Below are 22,568 nucleotides of genomic sequence, written 5' to 3' on the forward strand. Positions count from 1 at the left end.
TTTTTTTATTTCTACCTCACGTAGCGGCGAAAAAAGAGGGGGGGGGGGGAAGAACAGTTAATCTACTAATATTCACCCGTCACTAAAAAGCAGGGCCGGACTCAACCGTTGTGGGGCCCTATGCGAAACGGATTTCGCGGGCCCAAGTTTGGGTAGGGATACGGATAATAAGTGAAATTTAAGAGTTTGTATTTGAAAATAAATTCGTGAAGTCATACAGTATACCATAAACATTTTATTTCCTACATAGATCACGCTCAATAGCAAGAATTACCAAATGTTTCAATCTAAGAGAATTGTTGACCTCAAGTAATTCTTCATTAGTTTGAGGCGCGAGAAGCTTCTTTCACCAGATTACACAATTACGACTAATGCATAATGCCGTTTTTATTTATCGCGCGTAGGATTGAATGACACCTCAAAATGACAATTTTTGTCTATATATTTCATGTGATTTGTATGAGTTTTCAAAAGATTTTTAATAGTTTCCGGATATTTCCAGGTAAATCAGGCGGCCGCGGGAAATAGGTTATAAGTTATAAAATGGTTTAATTTAATTATTTACACCTAGAATTAGCGCGGGTCCTATGAAAGTGTGGGGCCCACTAGGGTCGGATAGACTGCAGTGGCCTAAGGCCGGCCCTGAAAAAAATAGCAGCGTAGCCTATAATATCTTACGCCGTGGGTTAACAAGTAATCTACTCTGTATTCACCAGTCACTAAATAGAAGGGTCGGACTTAAACATTGTGGGGCCCTATGCGAAACGGAATACGCGGGCCAAGTTTGGGTAGGGATACGGATTTTAAGTGAAAATTAAGAGTTTAAATTAGAAAATATATTCGTCTTTGCATTTTATTCATTTACTACGTACAGAATTACTTAACCAGCCTTGCGTGTAGCGATTAAGTTATACAGTAGATCAAGCTCAATAGCAAGAATTACCAAAATGTCAATCTATCTACGAGAATTGTTGACCTGAATTAATTCTTCATTAGTTTGAGGCGCGAGAAGCTTCTTTCACCAGATTCCAAAATTACGGTATTATGTCGTTTTTTGTTTTTTTTAAATCGCGCGTAGGATTGACATTTTCCATATTGAATGACACCCCAAAATGACAATTTTTGTCCATATATTTCAGGGCATTTGTATGAGCTTTCAAAAGATTTTAATAATTTCCGAATATTTCCAGGACTTTTTCGTATATGCGGTCGCATTGGTTGCATTGGCCTAAGGCCGGCCCTGCAAAATAACGGCGTATGCTACCCCGTGGGTCGACTAGTACCTACTTTATATTTTGATTGTTTTAACTATATCTTCTAAATATATCTAGCAAGTATATCAACGACCTTTTATTAATCACACCTCAAATTGCTGAGAAAAATAACAAACGTCCTATGATGATTTGGATTTCCTGACAAACTAGGACAACATTTGTTTCCCCATTTTAAATTGATTGCACGATAATGGAGCCTTTAATGTAGAGCAAAAGAAAAAAAAAGACAAACCGAAGGTTCATGGAAAATTGGCTAATAAAATTAACCATGTTGAAAAAAACAACAACAAGGTTACATAGATAGATTGTGTGGAGATCTTTAGTAAAATCACTAAACTTAGAAAGCCTTCAGGACAGAAGACTCAAAAGTAAAGTAGCAATTATACATAAAACACTGAACCATAATCTTCAAATACAAAAACAAAATTTAATAAAATACTCTGAAAGACACAAAGATAGAGGCACATTCCTCGTCCCATATGCCAGGACAAATTTGTACAAATACTCCTTCTTCCCTAGTGCTATTAGGGCATGGAATGGTTTGCCTGAGCTAGCCAGGAAAACCAGTGACTTGGCAGAATTTAAGTCATTGGTTAATATGCATGACTAAATGCATGACGTGTAGGACGTAATCATCTACATTTTTGAAGTAACGTCTGTATTATATAAGATAAGATAAAATAAGAGAAATAAACTATAGGGCCTAAATAGGCCCCTGAAATGGTTTGCTCAGGTAACAAGTCGGGTTTCAATATTTTCAGAAAGAATATTCGAAACTATGAAAATTAAACTATCTATAACTACATACAACCCATATCTCCGTTGATACAAAAAGAAGAGACGTGCTCGTGTCGAAAGTGTTGCCGATAGTGTTGTATTGATAGTTCGACTAACGACTAAATACCACAGGATACGGAGATTTATTAATGTTACTATTATTACATTGTTAATATTCATATGTATTCAATGAACTGATAGTTATAAAGATATAGTTATATCCTAGGTGTCACTTTATGACTCACTTACAAAGACCGCATCACGAATGAAGAGATTTGAAACAGGATTAATACAGCGATTGGACCCCCCAACCACTATCAAAAAACGTAAACTCAAACTCTATGGCCACATCACAATGTCCTCAGGACTCTCAAATACATTCCCTCAGGGAACAATACCAGGAAAGAGAAGAAGAGGCAGACAGAGAAAGCGATAAGAAGACAACATAAAAGGATTGACGGGCCTGGCATTGGAAGCGGTTCTATCCAAGGCAAAAGGCAGGAAAGCGAGAAAGACAGTTGACAGATCTTGTGTGGTGCCCCAACGGTCGAACAGACTAACGGGTAGGCGAAGGTCAAGTGAAGTTAAATGTGAAACTGGCCTAACTGATGTTATTGAATGATTATCTAATTGATATAATTGTTTTGTTACTGAAAAGGCCTAAAGGGTCAATCTCACATTCAAAGCCTAAACTACTCAACAAATAAAATTTTCACTTCGGTTCTTTTTTTCACATGCTCGTATCGCTATGTTGCGGTTCATGTGTATAAAATGAAATACTACTTGGTTTAAATTATTTTCCACTTATATACATAGCCCTACTATTTTTTTTTTCTTAAAATTTTTTTTTATTTAAAATTAATATATATAAAAATATATATATATAGGTACTTAGTGTGACAGAAATTATTTAATTATGTCAGAAAACATCTAATTTAGTAATATGGGAAAGGACCAATGGCGAACGCTTTTGTGCCAGTTTTTAGTTTAGAATTTATAACTCCGAAATGGTTAAAGTTATTTAAAAAATGAAAACATCTGCGGACTCCTCAGCTATTGGGCGATAAAACTAAATTTGAATCTTTTTTCCATATCAGCTATTAAATTTATAATTCAAGTCAACTTGCGGTAGGGGTCGGACCTAATCAGCGAACGCAATTTTCGCGGGAGTCATAATGAGCGAAAGGCCGTAAAAAATAGCGAAATAGCATGTTAAAATATAGGAAATTATGCTTCAATTAGTTCTATCATCTAACTTCTTCCATGAAGCATTATAACTATTGTCCTCCTTGTGACATTAGGCCTAAATTTGTTTTCACTTTTCTCGTGCTCCACATCTCCTTTCTCTGCTTGGAACTGCTGTCTATATAGCCTACGAAACTTGCGATCAAATATTTTTCTTTTAGAGAAAGAAAGAAACTACAAAATTCTATTTCGCCTCCTCCCTATAGGCTAGTCCACGTCGTTTTACTCTCCATTTCATAAACTCTCGTTACTGCGACTATTTTTTTAAGAACACATGTTCAGTGCACTTAAATTAATCAACATCAACTCGACCTCCCCCCCCCCCCCCCACACACACACGCGCGCTGATTGACCCAAAGGCAGATCCCGAATGCGATGGATTGATGATGTATGGGAGGTAGATCTACAACAACTTGGGTTTCGGGCCTGGAGACGAAAGGCTCAGGAGAGATCTTGTAATTTTATACATGTATATTATATGGTAATTCTTATATTTATTACTAAATATATAGTTAGCGTTTTTTTTCCGCTCCTGAAATCGAATATTTTCTCCTGGAAAACTCTTGGAAATCTCCTGAAATCCTAATCTCAGAATGGTGGGGGAACCCAGTGAAAATGAATTCTGATCTTTTAAACATTTATACACATATTAATATCATTAATTAGTAACAAGAGGTTAACCAGCCAGTTAAAAAAAAAGGAGGACGGAAAAACAGAGGTTCCCCCCCCCCCCCGTATAAACCGTATAGCCCTAAGCGCTGTTAAGATCAAATGATGCGTCGTTTCCCTCACTGGCATAGAGGAAAGTAACTGCCAGCATATGACCTCTGAGAGACTGTTGGAGAGCTGCGAGTCAAACATTTTAGACGGAAAGAAAATGCGGGAAAATATGCTGGTCGCAACTGGGGGTAGACATGTGAAACATGTAGGCTACTGCACTCCTCCTTAATCTTCGAAATCGAAGACATTGGGTTAAGGTTAAAAATAGGCCTATTATTTTAATATTTCACTTTACAAACAATAACAATAGGTAAGACAAAAAGAAAAACAGATTAAATCAGTAACTAAATTATTATTAATGGCTTTTTAAGCGTATAATAGGGGTTTCGCTGAATAGGTTTTCAGTTAAAAGGTCATTTTGAGCGAACACCCCATAATATTTTTTTTTCAACGGAATGAATAGCCTTAGCTATTCTAGCTAACTATTTCCTCATCTATTTAGAAGCATAATAGGCGATTTTTTTTCGGCCGATGTCCATTGGTGCTTTAAAATCGTCTTAAGTTCGGACCTATTCTCGTTTATCCGGAAACGTTTTGAGAATGAAATTTCCATGCATGTCAACTTTGACCTTCAGCTATGCTTTATTTTATGAGGGAAAACGAAAGTGAATAGATGGAAAATGTAGAAAAATGGAGTCTTTGTAATACCATTTTATTAGTTCTGCAGTTACTTTTGAAATAAATAACAATGGATAGAAATTACGGGGAGGTGTTCGCTTTATATGCCATTTCGCTGATGGGCCTTTCCTATATATTTTTTTTTAATTTAACAAAAAATCTAAAACCGCAAGTTGACAAGGGAATCTACTCTGAAATATTAACATTTATAAATAAAACCTTTTACAGATTGTAAACCAAGAACTAAATTGATAGGACTAGATCTAGATAAGATAGTAGTAGTAGTCTATAGATCTACTTACTTGGCCAACTTGTGGCTTATAGAGTCTAGTTATAGACATAGATCTAGTCTAGATCTCTACTAAGTCTAGTGTGACGAACTAGTAAATCTACTAGCTAGATTCTAGATCTAAATGATTATTTACTAGACTCTATTAATCTATTAGACTTATCATTATGATGACTTATGAGTCTTATATTTATATGCTTATTAGTGACTATTCATACTCATACTGGTAAAATACTGGCTGGTAAAACTTTACTCTAAATGTGAGTGTGAGAATAGTATCAAGTAACTCAAGTCAGTCAAGTATAGATCTAGTCTAGATCTAGATCTAGTCACTAGTAAGTCACTAGTGAGATGATCTTCAAATATCATTTATCATCTTGGTCTTGGTAGACTTGTTGCAGTTGTTGATCCAGAAGTCTCTCAGACACATTAAATTCATTAAATTAAATTAATTTTTTAGTAGACTAGACTAAGACTGACTAGATCTAGTCATTTAGACTCATTTCGACATTCAGATTGCAAAGCTCAGTTTTGAGTTTAAGCTGTTATTAGTATTATTGACTGTAATTCTAATCTATGTTAAAGGGAAACTCCGATGGTTTTGACAATTTTTGATATAATATGTGTTTTGATTTACAGATAATGAATATATTATTCTTTTTTTAAATTTGCAATAATAACTTAGTAATTGATGTTTTTCTAACGTAATTTTCCTGCGCATCCAAAACAGTCAGACATTCACTGGGTTTCTATGTGACGTCACACTAGCCTACTAATTTAATCTATTGACTTATTGTATAACGGGAGACCATACAGCAAAGTTAACATTCTCGTAAAAGAAATATATCTTTGAATCTTTGTCTATGCAGTTACTGAGTTAGATCTAGGATCTTGTAAGCAAAGAAAAAATGCGTATTAAAAGTAGATTTACATGCTTGACTAACCACGGGAGTGTGTATTTTCTCGCCTGACCACTCAACAAACAACAAACACTATCGCTTGGTTGTCTTGACATGACCGACTACACGTATCTAGACTAGCCTTACACTGACCAGTTTTTTTTTAATCAGTCAGACACACAATTTATTTACGTCTTGGGAAAGGGAGAGGCTTAGATGAAAATGTTACTTTTTTTCTTGAGTTGCTTATCCAATACCTATACATGTATATATAACTGCACCATAGCTCTGGAATAGGCCGTCACTAAGCCCAAGAGCCTGTAAGAATGAAGCGATACGATTGGTTAAATCTAGTTTCCTTATTGTTGATGGAAGTGACCTAAAAACAAAATCTCAAAGAACCCCGTTTTTTTAGATGTCAAGAATTTACTGTCTAATTTATTAAATATAAATGTTTCCAAGCCTTTAAATAAAAAATGGTAAAATGTTGAATATTACAACTTTTTACCCAGAATTCAAATTATATATTATGTCAATAAATCAAATTTGAAAAACCATCAGAGTTTCCCTTTAAGTATGTTTGACAGATGGTTACAATTTTATTTTCAATCTTGATTAGAGATCTAGACTCTAGATCTAGTGTCTCTAGATTTAACTAGAATAGTGTCTCTAGACTAGTCGAGTCTTAGACTAGTCCAAGAAAAGGCAAATAGGAAATTACCGCTGTGAAGTCACTGTAGACACTCAAGTACTAGAAGACTAGATCTATATAAAGAATATTGTTATAACCCTGCCAAGCGCACCACCATCCAAGCTAGTGCAGAAGGAGCGCACTGTTAGAGACTAGACTGAAAAGGATGTCGACATTAGGAAGAAGAGAACAAGTTCTGCCCAAGTCTAGAGCCGATGTGAAGAGACTGTGCTAAAGACAGATGTTGTTTTATTTACTTGTGATGTCCTGTGAATAAACATCATTGCCTCATTGAGTTGCCTCCCTTAAATTATTACATTGGTGTCTGGAACTGGGACTCAACAGAGGTATTAAATAGGATCTTATTAAAAATGACAACTATAAAACGGCTAGACAAGCTGGAATTGAAAGAACTGAAAGTAGAGCTCGAAATGACGAAATGAAAATGATGGTGAACATGATGAGAAACAAGTGGATGAGATTGTATTGAAAAAGGAAGGCCAAATAGACCAAAGTGTTCAAATGGTGTCGCAAGCGAAACAAGGAATAGACTCATTAATGAAGGAGCAGTTACCTGGTCAGGACTGTGGCTGCACAAACAGTGGTGTTGGAGTCACTGGGGAGTGTAGTGGCGTCTGAGACTGTGTTGTGGGCAAGTCTTGCGGGTGTGACTTAAAAGATGTGAAACGTGACAACGATTGCTGCGACAACCTCGATGGGATGTACCAAATCCGAAAGAAAAGAAACAAATGAAGAAACTAGAGAAGTCTGCTATGTGCCTGAAGCTTTTGTTTCTAATGTATTGCAATGAGACCTCAGTGAGCCGGACAGATCAAAACAACGTTGGGTCTGCATCCAAGCTTGCTGCTGTGGACCTTAAAGACCTCTGTTTATCGTCAGTATCTTTGACGGGAACTCAAACCATGAAAGCCTGAAGACCGTTGTTGATTCGTTGCCTTGGATGTCGTCAGGTGAAATTGTGAATACCGGCCCCAACAATGGCCAAGATTGAAACAACGAATTCGACTTTGCCTGCGGCATAAGAGAGAACTCCAAGCTTGGCAACTACATTCAGGCTATTGACAAGAACTGTATATGCAGCGCCCTGCGAGGACAGTGCCCATGCCAAGAAACCCAGCAACATGGTCTGAAATTAACTGACAATTTTAATTCTGCCTACGTATGTGAGAGTGACTTAAACGATGGGGAATTAATTCCAGCGGAACCTGATGCAGTAATGGATGAACATTTGCCTATGGAAAATTACAAGGGTGCTTCATGGGCCTACCTTACAGATGAAGCTGAGATTGACTATGTGTTTGAAACCATGGCTACCTGTGGGCCTATAAATATATCATGAGACATCCATGAAACAGGTCTGCTGACTTGGCATCTAGAAAAACGTCCCTGGTAACTACAGTGATCGACACAACCTCCATTTGTGTTAAGTGGCTGGCAACCCTGACCTCTACGATATCGTCTTAAGTGTAAACTGGCCAACTGAAGGAAGGGAAAGCGATGGCAGCGGAATACTGTTCAGATGGCTTCGTGGACAACAAGCTGTCTGCGGTTCCCACTAATTGACCTCCACCTGAACTGTCAAACCTCCACTGCACTGTTTCTTTTCGGGATGAAAAGCGCTAAGAAGGTGGCAATGTTATAACCCTGCCATGCGCACCGCCATCCAAGCTAGTGCAGAAGGTGCGCACTGTTAAGTTATTACAATATAATGATTATAATCTAGATTTTTATGTAGAATGTAGATTATAAGAATCTATAGATCTACAGTCAATGTCCTATTAAATTACAACAATAAGTTAGATATACTCATATACTGTATATGTAATATTAAATTTAATCTCTCAATGACTTGTCTACTAAATTAATGTGTCTGAGAGATATTGACGTAACTGAGCACTAGATCTAGCTGTCCAGAGTTTTGTTAATAAAATGTAATGTATCTAGAATTAGATTTTATCATATTTTCTAATCATTAAATTAATATTCTTCTCTTGGTTGTTTACTTTAATTGAAAAGCACAGTTATTAACAAGTATGGAGTTATCTGATGTAAAAAATGGAGTGTTACTCATTCTGGTCACAGTTTTAGTACACAGCTGTATGATTAGAGGACATGTGGAAGTTGAAGAAAATAATTTACTTAAAGAAATATCTAATTTGGCAGCAGTCAAAGGGCTATCAGAAAAGGAGACTAGGCATTCAAGAGTTCTCGAAAGATCTAACATAGAGGATACCATCACAACATTAGTTCTTCTACAAGTTGTAAGTAAATATTATTTTAAATACATAACTAGTTTGACTAGGTACCTATCTTAATTATTGTTAAAATTAAATATTAATTTGTCTTATTTGCAGATATTATTAAAAAAAAAAAATTCTTTTTCTATAAACATAGTATAATCAATCTTGTTAACTGTGACGATATCTTTTTGAGTGCTAGATCTGATGATATCTTGATGTTATGATGAGATTTTGTTGATCAGAGAATGTATTTCTGATGTTTGTAATTTAGTTAGACTTCTCTTTTTAAACAATTACTGAACACTCAAGCAATATAGTCATGTCAACTATCAATTCAAAAAAAGCGATCCCACAACAATAAATAAAAGGAAAAAAAAAAATTCCCCTTTCAGACTTTGTGATCTATAGGGCAGATGATGTAAAGGTCATTTGTTTCCGGGCCTACAGTTAACGAGGGTGTCATGTGGCCAGCACAACAACCAACCTCATTTACTTTTACTTTTCCCCAACTAATGTCAGGTAACCATTAGAGCTGGGTGGACTCAGAGGTGCCCAAAGATCCCGAAATTAAAAATCCAGTCTTCACCAGGATTCGAACCAGGGACCTCCATTTCAGAAGCCAATTTCTCCACTGCTTCTTTTATTGTCTGGAATTAACTTGCTGTGATGCAAAATATTCAACCAATGAAAGCATTAATAATTTGTTATTCTAAATGGCCTTGTGCTTCAAGAATACAATCTAAAAATAAACTTAATACAACAGCTGCTTTGTGTCATGTGACATTAACAGTTTTTTTTAAAGAGTCCATGCAACCTAGTCTGATGAAACTTCATAAGAGAAATTACCTATTTAAATCATGGTCTATTGGAATGAAATCTAAAAATAAAAAAATCAGAATAAATCAAAGAATCAGGAAAAAAAAAAGCAACTTTCATTTATTTTAATAGAGGCTCAGCAACAAGCTTTTCTTTTTAGCCAGACATAGTCATTTTTTAAATTTTTAACTATTGTGATGGCCTTTTCTTTTACATTTAGCGCCAATGAAAACAGATTGAAAGACAAAATCTAGCTAATTTTTTACTGATAACATTTTTGTTACATTTACTTAGAAAAAAACTATATATATAAATACTTTGCCTGCTGAAATTTTTTTTTTTTAACACAGGTCTTTCGACATGGAGATCGTAGCCCTACCCACACATACCCCAATGATCCTTATAAAGATTATTGGCCACAAGGACTGGGTCAGCTCTCAAAGGTAAGACAGAGCTCCTATTGCTTAGTAGTTCTTGTTTTCTATGAACTGCTTAATTTTGAGTCAAATATCAATTTGGTACTTTTTATTTTACTTTAGAAACTTGATGTCCTTGTCTTATTCATTAATTACAAACTTATAATTAGATTACAAAGGTTACTTTAGAAGAGGAGATAATGAAGTCCTTCACATTTCTTATGTCAATCTAGTCATTCATGTTAATCATTGACTTAAACTCTGCTAAGTCATTGGTTTTCCTGGCTCATTCATGAAACCCAGTTCATTCTCCAATGGCACTAGGGAAGAAGGAGCACTTGTAAAAATTTGTCCTAGCATATTTAGTAAGAAATGTGCCTCTATCTTTGTGTCTTTCTGAGTATTTTATTAGGTTCTGTTTTTTTATTTGTAAATTATGGTTTAGTGTTTTATGTACTATTGCTACTTTACTGTTAATACTTCTGTCCTGAAGTGTCTCTAAGTTTAGTGGTTTTACTAATGATGTTACTCTAATCAATAAAACTCTCTGCTGCTCTATTTTGCTTTTGTTCTATCTTCTTTAGGTTTTTTGGGTTGAGGGATCATTATGATTTTTATCCACTTTTTGTTTTGTTTTGAATGTAAGGTTGGAAAAATTCAAGCACATAATCTTGGAAAATCTCTTCAGCAAAACTACACTAAATTTCTTGGTACTAAATATAATCATAGTCAGGTAACATTTTTAAAATGGTTATTTACATAAATATATAACATAAAATGTATAAAAGCTATCTTTGAAACTCAGTTTCTCAGTTACCTCTTCTCTCACTAAGATTTCTTTTTAATGCATTATTTCATGGGTGTAGCCAGGATTTTTTTTTTTTTTTTTTTGGGGGGGGGGGGGGGGGGAACTTTCTTGATTCCAGTGCACAAAACGTGTACTCAGTCAATGCCAATTGTTACCTAATAAAATACACCGTAAAATTTTAAAAATTTGATTGAGATATATTTGACTTCTTTTACTTGCTTTATTTGTTTTTGTAATCACCCAGTATTACAATAAATGCGTTTTTTTTTGTTTGCTTTTTTCTTTGTACGAGGGCATTTACATATTCGGTCTACAACCAGTAAGCTTGTTTTGAAGCAGCTGTTTACTCAGAACTGAATTGTAGTCTACATGGACATAGCCAGGAATTTTTTTCCGGGGGTGGGGGTGGGGTGGAATCATTCTTTCGGAAGACGTTTATTGTACCCTAGAATAGGTTCTTCCTGGAGTTAGTTCCCCAAGCGCTTCCGGTATTGAAAGCCAACAAAATGCATATTCTGAGGTATCTACAGTGCATTATCCTGCTATTTTATTTCAAAAACCTAATGTGCTATTCTTACTTAGATTCTCCAGCGTCGTTTGGGGCATTGGGCGGCAAGCTGCTTCCACAAAAGCTTTCACAGGTAATGTCTGTAGCCTCTTCTCACCTTCTCTGAGGACACTCTATGAAAGTGTGGCACCAAGTTGTACTAGAATACCCCTGTTTGTGCTTTCCTTGTAATGGCCTCCATGTCATCACAACTCTTATTATGCGTAAGTTATTTTGTAGGTAAACATGTCCCAAAAACCTCATGCTATCCTCTGTCACAACCTTACTAAGGGATCGACTCGCTGTTTGGCTTAGGATTTGATTGAGACCCAATCTCTATAACTGACTCCTGAAATCCGTCTTAGCCATCTTTGTTGAGCCACATTTAGTGTTTTTCAATTTCGGCAGATGACTATTCACTGCACTTTATTAATGGAGCTCAGCCACTGGTAGAAATGTGTAACCTTTCTTGGAATTAGGTGACTGTAGTTTGCTTTAGATTTTATATTGAAAAGGGAAGTTTTATCGTCAAAATCATCTGTTGGGGGTTTTAAATAAAAAATCTATGGAGTTTTTTTAAATTTTTATTTAAAATCCCATTTAGCTAAGCTCATAGAATTTGGTGACTTTAGTTTGCTTTATTCATTTTGGAACGGGGGGTGGGGGGGTATTGAACCCCCCCCTCGGCTACGCCCATGCTTTATTTAGACTCAATAATGGTATTTGTTATAGATGATTGATGCTCTTTTATCTTTTCTTATCAATTACAGCTATTTCTTCAAAAGGATTATTATATATCATACTTAATTAAATAATTGAAGTGATTTCTTTGCATATTGGACCATAATATGGTGTTTCTTATTGAACCAATTTGTTATTCTGATATATAATGATAGTTTTAGAGCTTAGCCCTTAATTTTGAAATGCTAAATCTAGTATTTATTTACTATTAATAATTAAAAATTTTACATATTTTTCAAAAGGATAGGTTTAGCTAAATTACTAAAGACATACAATAACACATTCTTAATAATTTCACCATGTTTTTGAAATAGATTTTTGTGAGAAGCAGTGATTATGATCGTACTTTAATGACTGCAGAGTGTGTTTTGGCTGGACTTTTCCCACCAAGCAAGGAAAACCATGATCCAGATAAGAAGTTTTTCACCAGTCTCTCCAACCAATGGCAGCCGATTCCAGTACACTCAGTGCCTCTAAAATTTGATATAGTAATCTTATTATTAAAGTTTTTTTTTCTTTTGTTATCTTTCCTTGTAATTATTAAAAGCTTGTAAAGTATGAGAATAATATAGTTTTCTGAATTATTAGTCCATTAACCCAATAGCTCCTATTTCTGGTTCAAAAAAAACCCTTCAAAGTCCTAAGCAAGGAGGGATAACTCCGTATTTAAAAAATCCTAAAAAATATGTAGAAAGAAAACTATATGGAGAGCTCCCTGATTTGGAAACCACTGCGCAGTTCATGTATTGGTCTAGTCATATGAACACTCCAACATAACAATGAGAACGATGAAGAAAGAAGAAGAAGAATGTATTTTGCAAAAAATAATCAAATTGAAGATCTAATACAAATAAACAAACAAATAACTTTAAAAAATAGAACTATATGTCTAGTTTTAAAAAATATATACGTTTAATACCACTAGAATATAAAAAACTTCAAAAATAGTCATTTCCCCACGTGGGGGCTTATACACTGGGGCTATGGGCATGTTCATTTGAAAAATGGAAAAATTATTTAAAAAATAAACACCTTTCCAATTTTATTAAAAATAGAATCGGTAATCTCCAAAATTATTTGTAATCACGCTTGCAACGAGACTAGAAGAAATCTTGTTTTTTTAAAGTTTAAAACAAGTATATTGAAGGGGGTTTTAGAAATGTTCTACAACGGTTTAGGACAAAAACGGGAAAACGTTTCCAACTGCAGAAGGAGCTAATGGGTTAAGCAAGGCTAATGCAATCATCACTTGTTAATTTTTCTTAAATCCAGCATTTAGTATTTCAAATGGTGTCAGAAAATCAGATCAAACCCAATTATAAATATGGATAAATTATTATATGACTAAAAAGTGGAATCACAGTTGGCTGCAAAACAAAATGTTTAATTATAATACATTCTGACCAGATAAGTCTTTTACTTAAGACTTTCCTGTCCACTTTTGTTATCAGGTACTTGAAAATCAGAACAAGTTTTATATAACCATCGCAGTAGCAAAGAATTTACATTGCTTCATCTGATCATAGACTATAAATTCTCAAAGAACAAGTTGCATATAATCCTGATAGTAGCAAAGAATTAAATTTGTTTTATCTGACCATAGGCTATAAATTCTCAAATGAAGATTTAATCTAGAGCTTAACAATAGATTTTGAAGCTTTAATCTTTTTTTATACCCCTTAAGTATAAGTCAAGTATAAGTTAAGTATAAGTCAAGTATATGTTAAGTATAAGGTACATTTTCTTTGTGTTCATTAAATTTGAAACTTACTGTTTATTTTCTTTGTTTTTATAATTGTGAAAATGATGCCAGCTTTTAAAAATATTCAAAGCATCAACTTTCTTTTTTTATAGTTACTGCGACCTTCACATAGTTGCCCTTTTATCCAACATCTGCGTACTGAAAGAGAAGCTAATCAACTTCTTAATAGAACAGGTCTATTTGACAAGGTATTTTCTATTACAATATTTCCTTTATTTTAAAATCAATTCATGTTTAGCATTTATGGGCATAATTGTAGGAATCATTTTAAATTCTTTGTCATTCTGAACTGGAATATTGAGCCCTTTATCAGGGATAAACAAAAGTGTCTTCCACTGTGCTCTTCATCTTTGGTAGAAATTATTAAAAGTTTTAGTTTGGTGTGAGTTTTACTAGAAACTAAACATTTTGTGCTGTCACAGAGTTAAACACTTTGGTCAAAAGTTTTTGATGTACTACAATATAAAACAAGGTTACAAAGACAGTTTGTGTGAAAACACAAACTCAAAATCGGCCCCTCAAGTGGTCCACCTAGAGTCTTCACGGGGATTCAAACATGGGACTTCTGGTTCTAAGTGCTTTACCCCTCAGCCACAGCATCTCCATATATTCATTTAGCGTACACTTATATTTTCTAAAATAATAATTATTAACCTTATCCATACATTCAAAATTAAGAACATGTTACATGTAATATAGAGAATATATAAAAGATTTATTCTTACAAAATTAGATAAATTGGCAACACGAAAACAAATAATTCTTGACCTACTTTAGGTAGTGAGCTAGCTAGAAATGACTTGACAGACTTTCATTGGACCAGACATTCCCCTCACAAATAAAAATTAATATTTCCATTGCCTTTTGTCATACAAACTAGATCTCGATCTAACTAGAATCTTGAATCTAGAACTAGATTTATATCTAGAACTAGATCTAAGTATAGATCTAGATCTAGAAATAGATATAAGTCTAGATCTAGAATTAGATCTAAGTCTAAGTCAAGAACACATACCACACGAGGAGGTAGCCACCCTCAACAATCTATATTCCTTTAAGTTTATTCAGGTGATCAGTTATGGCTTGTGCTTTCAATACAAAGCTTTGTCAAATCTATTGGGAGACAACAACCTGTGTGGCCCGTTCTCTCTTGTCTTGACACAACCAGTCCAGAGGACTCATTCTGATATCTCTTGAAAATGTTCTGTTTCTACGTTATAAGCATTAGTTAAAAATAATCAGTCAGCATCAATAAATGGATACATTGGAAATGTGTTAAAAACACTTTTTTTTACAAAGCTTATATTAACTCAGTCTGTTTGTCTGTATGGTAAAAAGTTTTTGCACATTATTTCTCCCACACCCAACACAACTGGTCCAGACAAGTGATAGGATCATAGCCCATTGAGAAAGTGATAGGATCATAGCCCATTGAGAAAGTGATAGGATCATAGCCCATTGAGAAAGTGATAGGATCATAGCCCATTGAGAAAGTTAAAAGCTAAACAAAAAGAGTTGGTAAAAATATTTCTATCACACAGATTTATATGTCTAGGTACATAAAATTTACAAGATTGATCCGAACGAATTGATTGCTACTACACTTAATATAAGCTTTGTTTTTTAAAAAGGTATTTCTTGTGTTTGGTATAACATCATTGACTTGAAGAATGCAGAAAATGTTTGATTAGTAGAATGTCCCAAAATCTTAAAAAAATTTTCTTCTATGTTAAGTTTTACTGATTGTTGAGATTAGGAATAAATCACTACTCTAGTTTATGATGGATGAACTGGCCTACATAGACACTTAAAACATCTCTGACCTCATCAAAGGTTGTCATGGCCAGGGGTGTCAATGGGGTTAAGCTCCCATTGTCTATAAAATACTCCTAATGGCATGCGTCTCAAATAGCCTCTGACAACTAAGTCCAGCACCTGGCCTGCTCGTGTGGCTTAGATATTAAGCCCAGCGAAACTGCTCTTACTAACAGGTGAAGGGGTGAAGGCAGATACCTGGCGCCACAAAACCGGAAGCTTCGGGCAGATGGAGCTCGTCAGCCTAGTAAGGCAGTTCATCTAGGAGAGGGGTACCCTGACTTCAAACCCCCGCTGCCTTGCGGTACTGAGGCTTCAGGAGACAACCTCGAGGAGAAAACCCCAATCTCTAATCCTTCATAAAAGCATTGACTTGACTTTCTCACACAAGCATTGATGTTCTCACACTAAAATAGATTTGCTCACACCAGGCAATGATCTGTTCATAGCTCAAATTTCTATCAGTATATTTTTAATACTTTTGATTAATATCATCAGTTAATAGTGCAATATTAGAAAAAGTTGTTTAAAATCTTACATATATGTTTAAATCCTAATTCCAACATAATACTAATCTGTTTATTTAGCAACACATGTTGGAGCTTAGTCAAAGAACAGGGATGGAGATGAATTTTACAAGTTTGTTTGACTTTGTAGATAATATATTTTGTTTGGTAGGTAGTTCTTCTTTTTGCTTCTTTGATATTTATATAAAAAAAAATAATAATTTGAAAGAAAGTATTAAAAAAATTGTATGTACTTCGTATTCACAGCTACAAAACATTTTTACAAATTGTATGAAACAAAATCCTCCTGCCTGTTGTTGTACTTAATTTCTACATACAAATAAAAATAAAAGTATTTTAATTTGAACAATCTATGTTGTAGTATTGTGCTATTGATAGGATTATGTTGATATTGGAAGACCTTTTTTTTTTTTTTAGCAATATTTTGTTACTGGCATTGTGTTGTTATATTTGGCACTTTGCTGTTTATGTCAGCACTGTCTTATTATTGTTACCAATGTGTTGTTATAGTTGCTTGTTGCTATTGTTAGAATATTAGGGTGATGTTATTATTGTTAGTTTAGTGCTATTAATGTAAGCATTTTTTTGTTATTCTTACACAATTTTACAGTTTTAGAATTTTTTTTTTATCCAGAAACAACATAATTTACCTCCACCTGTATGGCTTAGCCAAGAAATGCAAAATCGACTTATTAAATACAAGTTAAAGAGAGAGTTAGTTTCCCCTAAAGATGCCAAATATTTGATGGGTAAGTGAAAGCAAATATTCATTCTCACTAACTTGACAAATAGTTAACTCTTTATTTAAATAGAAACACTTCTCCTGGGCTGATACTATCATTACATCCCTTGGCAAGTGTCATTCAATTACTTCACAGGTAGAAAAAGGAAATACAATTTAATTACAATGATGAAACAATGAACAGTAGGCAGTCTAACAAGAACTAAGGTTTAAAGTTCTATCTCCATTTCTTAGTTGTGTTACATCTTGAACATGATGGACATCTTCCATTAGGGTTAATGATGTTGTCATCTACAATCAGACCTATAACATGAATATAGTTCTAGCAGTCTTGCTCGCTCAAATTACTATTTCCTGGCATGACAAGGAAACAATGTTGACTTCAAACTAAGTAGCATCCTGTTTTATTAAAGTGAAATATGTACAGCCTACAAATTAACTGTAAGCCCCATTTAATCAACCTTTCTGATTAGTTTAGTAAGAATAGCTCAGCATAGTTTTAGATTCCAAAGATGAGAAAGGGTGCAAGGAAGTCACACGACTGTAAAGACCCAGCTGTCACCTACACACTTCTCCATAGATGATACAGACAATACATTGTCTACTGAAGATTAATTTCAAATTTCCCTTTAGTTTTCTACACATTTCTTTGATGATAACTTTGGGATTAATTACATAGGTAATGGACTTTGTAGGATTTCCCAGCCCTTGTAGAAGCCTCTTCTTGCGCAGTATTCTCTATTATGTTAGTAAGAATAAGCTGGTCTTTAATTTAGCTTACATTGCTTCTATTGCATTGAATATTGAACTTTAAAGCTGCACTGAAAATAAGACATTAAATTAATGTTTTAATTCTGGTGTAAACATTTATTCTAAATGTAATTTGATAGGAACATTGTTTACAACACTTCTGAATAACATGCAGAACAAAATCCTGCACACAACTGATCCTGTTAAAATAAATCTATTCTCTGCTGTAAGTTTATCATTTTTTCAACATTTAAACTTTTAAAATTAATAGCTTACAGCCAAGTGTATTTTCATAATGACTAAAGTTTTTGTTTAATTCTTGATAATTGTGTCTATCAATAGACAGATTGTTTCTGTATTACATCTTCTGTGTCTGTTTTGTCGGTGACCGGTCACTTCATCCCGGGTCACTTCATCCCTAATTAAATATTTTTCTTTTTCATTGTTTAATTGTGCTGTTAAGGCTCTGACTTTAAGCCCTCATTTCATCTAATATATAAATATGATTATGTAGAATGATTTTTTATATTTTTTGACATGTTACTAATGCATTTATAGTGTTTCCTCTTCCACTTTGCATTCTTGATGAGAAATCTTATAATATATTGTAAATCTGGGTGTGTACTTAGCTATAGCACTTCTATTGGATGTGGGGGATGGAATATTATAATATTATCCTGCGCATGACGTAATGATCAAAGGCCAAGGTTTGGTGGAAGTAGTGAAAATCATTTGAGAGATAGAAGTGCGATTAATTATGACCAAAAGTTACTTTCATTAATTTACTTCCAATAGTGAAATATTTGGAAACTCAGAAATAAAACACAAATTAAATGTTTTCTCTATCTCTTCATTTGTGTTTTCACTTTCATTAGTCTCAAGTTCATTTTGAAAGTGTTAGACTAATTTTTTGTTTTCTTGTGGCAGCATGAGTCAACAGTACGTTTCTTGAAAGCCTTGCTAGGGGTAGATAATCAAAGAGAAGTGCCTTACATTGGTGCTGTGATTATAGAACTTCATAAATTCAATGATGCCTACTATGTCAAATTTGTGTACAGAGAAGATTCCAGAAGTGAAGCCTTACTAGTCAATGGTAACAATTTATAAAACTCTTTCAGCTAAGTTGGATGTCATTATGATTAAGATTGCTTTCTTGAAACCTTTTCAAATACTAAATGTTGTCAGCCCTTATGTTGGTGCTACTGGAATGTCCATACAGTGTGCTCATCTTTTAAACACCAAAACTCAAGATTTTGTTTCAGTAGGTACCCCTTTTAGACCTTGTGATCTATAGGGTAGAAGATGTCATGTTAACAAGGGTGTCATTTGTCACTTACTTTCCCCAAATAATGTCTGGCACGATACCCTTTTTGTTGAGTGGACTCAAGGGCTAAAAATCCTAAATTTCAAATACCTGGTCTTCACCAAGATTCAAACCCCTTGGTTCGGAAGCCAAATACTTAACCACTCAGCCACCATGCCACCCTTTTCTCTCAATTGAAAAAAGTAAAATAGTGAACCAAATATTCATTAGCAAAGTTAACCAATGTTAATTATGACAATTTGGAATCAAGACACTCTTATTTACAAGAAATACTAAGTTTAAGCTTTTGAGAAGTAAGACAAATTTATGATGGATACATTTTTTTTTTTTTTTTGACAGGCTGCAATAATATGACATTATGTCCCTTTGAGGTCTTTCAAAAAGCTTACCAAGATCTGGTGTTTTCTAATGATGAATGTGCTGACATTCGTTTGGCCGATGTATCACAACATTTTTTAATTGACAGTAAGTTTTGCTTTGCCAACTATTTTCTATTTTCATTTTTTGTCAGACTGAAACTTCCATTGCAATACAGTGAACAGAAGAAATATTTTCTTTGTGTGTTTGTGGTCACCTGTATATATCATTCTCTATGTCGCCCAACCATGCGGTACAAGATGCACACACTCCGACTCTCTAACCCTCGATGAAAAAGTCATGGAAAGATAACTATTTTATTTCTGCAAGTGGGACTAGAGTTACCCCACGTAACTTTCGTTCAGAAAAAAAAGAGGGGGGTGCAGAGCAAGTAATCTTCTCTGTATATATAATTCTCTACGTCACTCAACCACCCACCCCATTTGGACAACTGTGTCTTTCAGGAAGTGTTCACCTGTCAGTAAAGAGCAGAGTATGCTATGCCATGGGTTGGCTTGTATAACTATACTATTATAACTTATTCTCCTAACCACAATCCAGATGGTATCTTAAAATCTATTTCTGACCTACTTTTCCAAAAACAAATTCTAAGCTATGGAAGATAATACACATGTTATCAACCCTCAGCCTGTTTATGTAATCAGTCAAACAAATTTATTTAGTAGTAACTCATGTCTACTAGATTTGGTCAATGTGAGCAGTATGATGACATTTTAAATACAAAACACAGTGTACTGAACGGATTATTCAACAATTATTTAGAATTTAACTTGAGGGAAATAGCATTACCCAACTTCTCCAGACTAAAAATAGATGATTTAGAAAAAACAAAACACACTTCTTCTTTTTCTATCCAGCTTTATTGCTGCTGAGCTCTTTTGCAGACTGTGCCAAGGAAAAATAGTGTGCTGTTTTTCAGTTGTCCAGCACTGCTGTACAGGGTGTTGGTTATGTTGGGCTGTAGTGGAAGTAGGGTCTGCCTAAGGTGGATTAGGGAGGGGCATTCAAAGAGAAGCACAGGCAGAGCCATGTACAAAGAAATGACCACGCCTAACAAACTGGACAGTATTAACTTCCTCCCCTTCAAAGAACAATCTACAATTTTTCAACTAAGAACAGGACACACACCTCTGTTAAATTACCATCTGAACAAAATAAATTCCACACAACTCCCCTTTATAGACACTGCGCCCACCTCTTTGAAACAAAACACACATAAGTGCTTGAACTGTCCTTGCATACATAGTGCTTATGTTTCAGAAATCTAATCCCCTTCTCATTTCCAGACCTTGTTCCTATCCTGGTTGCTGTTCTTGTGCTCTGTTTGGCACTCTTAGCCTTCCTAGGCTACAAGGTGTACACTGTGAAACATCAGTTGAAGCAGACCCTGACCCAGGACCAATACACTTTACTAGAGAATGATTTGGAGGTCAGTGATAGTGAGAAGGAGTTTGAGCTGGAAGAAATAAGTGGTCTCTATGACAAGGTGTATGACAAAGCTGGGAATAGTCTACAGTGAAACACTTTTTAGGCCAGATTAGTTCATTTTAAAATTAGTACTTGATTACTCATTCAGTTTTTGTCTGTGCTATGTCTGATTGCCAAATTCACAAGAATAATCATGAAAGTCACAAAAGTTTTATGGTTTAATTGTAGACCTTAGAATAAGTACTGGATACATTTCATCAGAGATTTTCATACACGGAGGTAAAGCCATAAATAGAAATGTTTTAATGCATATGGCATACAGAATAGGATAAGCGAATTATTTGAATAAAACCATTTAGTTCTTTATGATTTTGTGGACTTTTATTAAGTAGTGTAGAATCAAATTTCTTAGCTCTTTCACTTCTAGCACTAGGACTTTGTTTTGTTTAGCTGGCTATTGTGATCTAGGACTTTGTTTTGTTTAGCTGACTATTGTGATCTAGGACTTTGTTTTGTTTAGCTGGCTATTGTGATCTAGGACTTTGTTTTGTTTAGCTGACTATTGTGATCTAGGACTTTGTTTTGTCTATTTATTTCAAATCTCTCCCAATCTTTTTATTTTCTGACATTTTTCTTTAGGTTCCATTATATTGCCACCACATGACTTCATATTGCTTTTTTTTTTCTCTTACTGAGTTTTATTGCTTAAAAAAACATAAACAGGATTTTAAAAATATACACATACATATAAATCAAGGTTTTAAAACGATTTAATAGGCATTGTTTGAGTGCAGTGCTTCTCAAACTTTTTACCAGTGGACACCTTTCTCCCCAAATGAAAACAATTGTGTTCATGCCTCCTCTTGTCATTTGGGGACTAGGGTAGAGCTGGAAGTTTGATCTGGGAAGGTTTAAGGAATGAAGTTAAAAAAAAAAAAGAAACAGAAAAACAATTTTAACATAATTTTCCATTTATTCTTTTGAGTGTTTTTTTTTGTATGCTTGAACAAATTCTCTCTGGAGATTGTATTGAAGAGCCAGTTTGTTCCTCTCAAGCCAGCAAGGGGGACTGGGGGAGTGCTGCAAGCTTTTACCTGCGTTTTGAGCTTCAGAAATTTATTTTCCTGGTGTCTGTAATGCATGCCCGAAAAGTTACATTAAAAAGGGTCGAACGGGACAAAAACTTAAATGTCAAATAAAGTCTAAAAATAAAAGGAGGCAGCACAGGCCAATACTTATTATGCAAAGGACATACAGGGTATATAAGGGTATATACAGCACGCAACTTTCTATAATAGTCTTGATCGCTGTAAGATCATTTTGAGTTATTTATTTATTTGAAAAATAATTTGACCAGCCTTTCATCTCCCCCAACTCACCTTGATAGGACAACTTGAGCTGCAATCCACACTTTGAGAAATGCTGTTTTAGTGTTATTTTTACAAAGTTTATATCAACTCACTCTGATGTCAAGTAAAAAGTTTGTACACTTAATTTCTCCCACACCCAATCTCTGATCAAGCTGAAATTTGTACAATTATTTCTTTTACCTGACAACACAAGAATCAATAAAAAAAAACAACAACAATTAGTTTATTAACCATTAGTAATTAATTATTTTGTTTGGTATCTCAAACAAGGGAAATAAATTGTACTTAACTGAAGTGGTGGTAAGCTGAA

At 34.5% G+C, this 22,568-nt stretch overlaps 1 protein-coding gene across 9 annotated transcripts; it reads left to right on the plus strand.

Moving 5' to 3' along the window:
- The first annotated feature begins 4,914 nt into the window (after positions 1-4,914).
- LOC106073094 (lysosomal acid phosphatase-like) lies at positions 4,915-21,493 on the plus strand. Of its 9 annotated transcripts, none has more exons than XM_056024281.1 (12): positions 4,915-5,318; positions 8,611-8,855; positions 10,001-10,093; positions 10,713-10,799; positions 12,477-12,650; positions 14,017-14,112; positions 16,327-16,413; positions 16,901-17,015; positions 17,899-17,984; positions 18,686-18,851; positions 19,422-19,547; positions 20,747-21,493. In XM_056024281.1, the coding sequence occupies exons 2-12, from the start codon at positions 8,628-8,630 to the stop codon at positions 20,977-20,979; spliced, it is 1,491 nt and encodes a 496-aa protein (XP_055880256.1). In that variant the 5' UTR covers positions 4,915-5,318; positions 8,611-8,627; the 3' UTR covers positions 20,980-21,493. The 9 variants fall into 9 exon arrangements, with proteins under 9 accessions (XP_055880256.1, XP_055880250.1, XP_055880269.1 ...); XM_056024275.1 differs by having other exon boundaries at positions 8,616-8,855; XM_056024294.1 differs by having other exon boundaries at positions 4,915-5,243.
- Positions 21,494-22,568: the final 1,075 nt, after the last annotated feature.

The sequence above is a fragment of the Biomphalaria glabrata genome, chromosome 1 (genome assembly GCF_947242115.1).
Source record: "Biomphalaria glabrata chromosome 1, xgBioGlab47.1, whole genome shotgun sequence".
NCBI lineage: Eukaryota > Metazoa > Mollusca > Gastropoda > Planorbidae > Biomphalaria > Biomphalaria glabrata.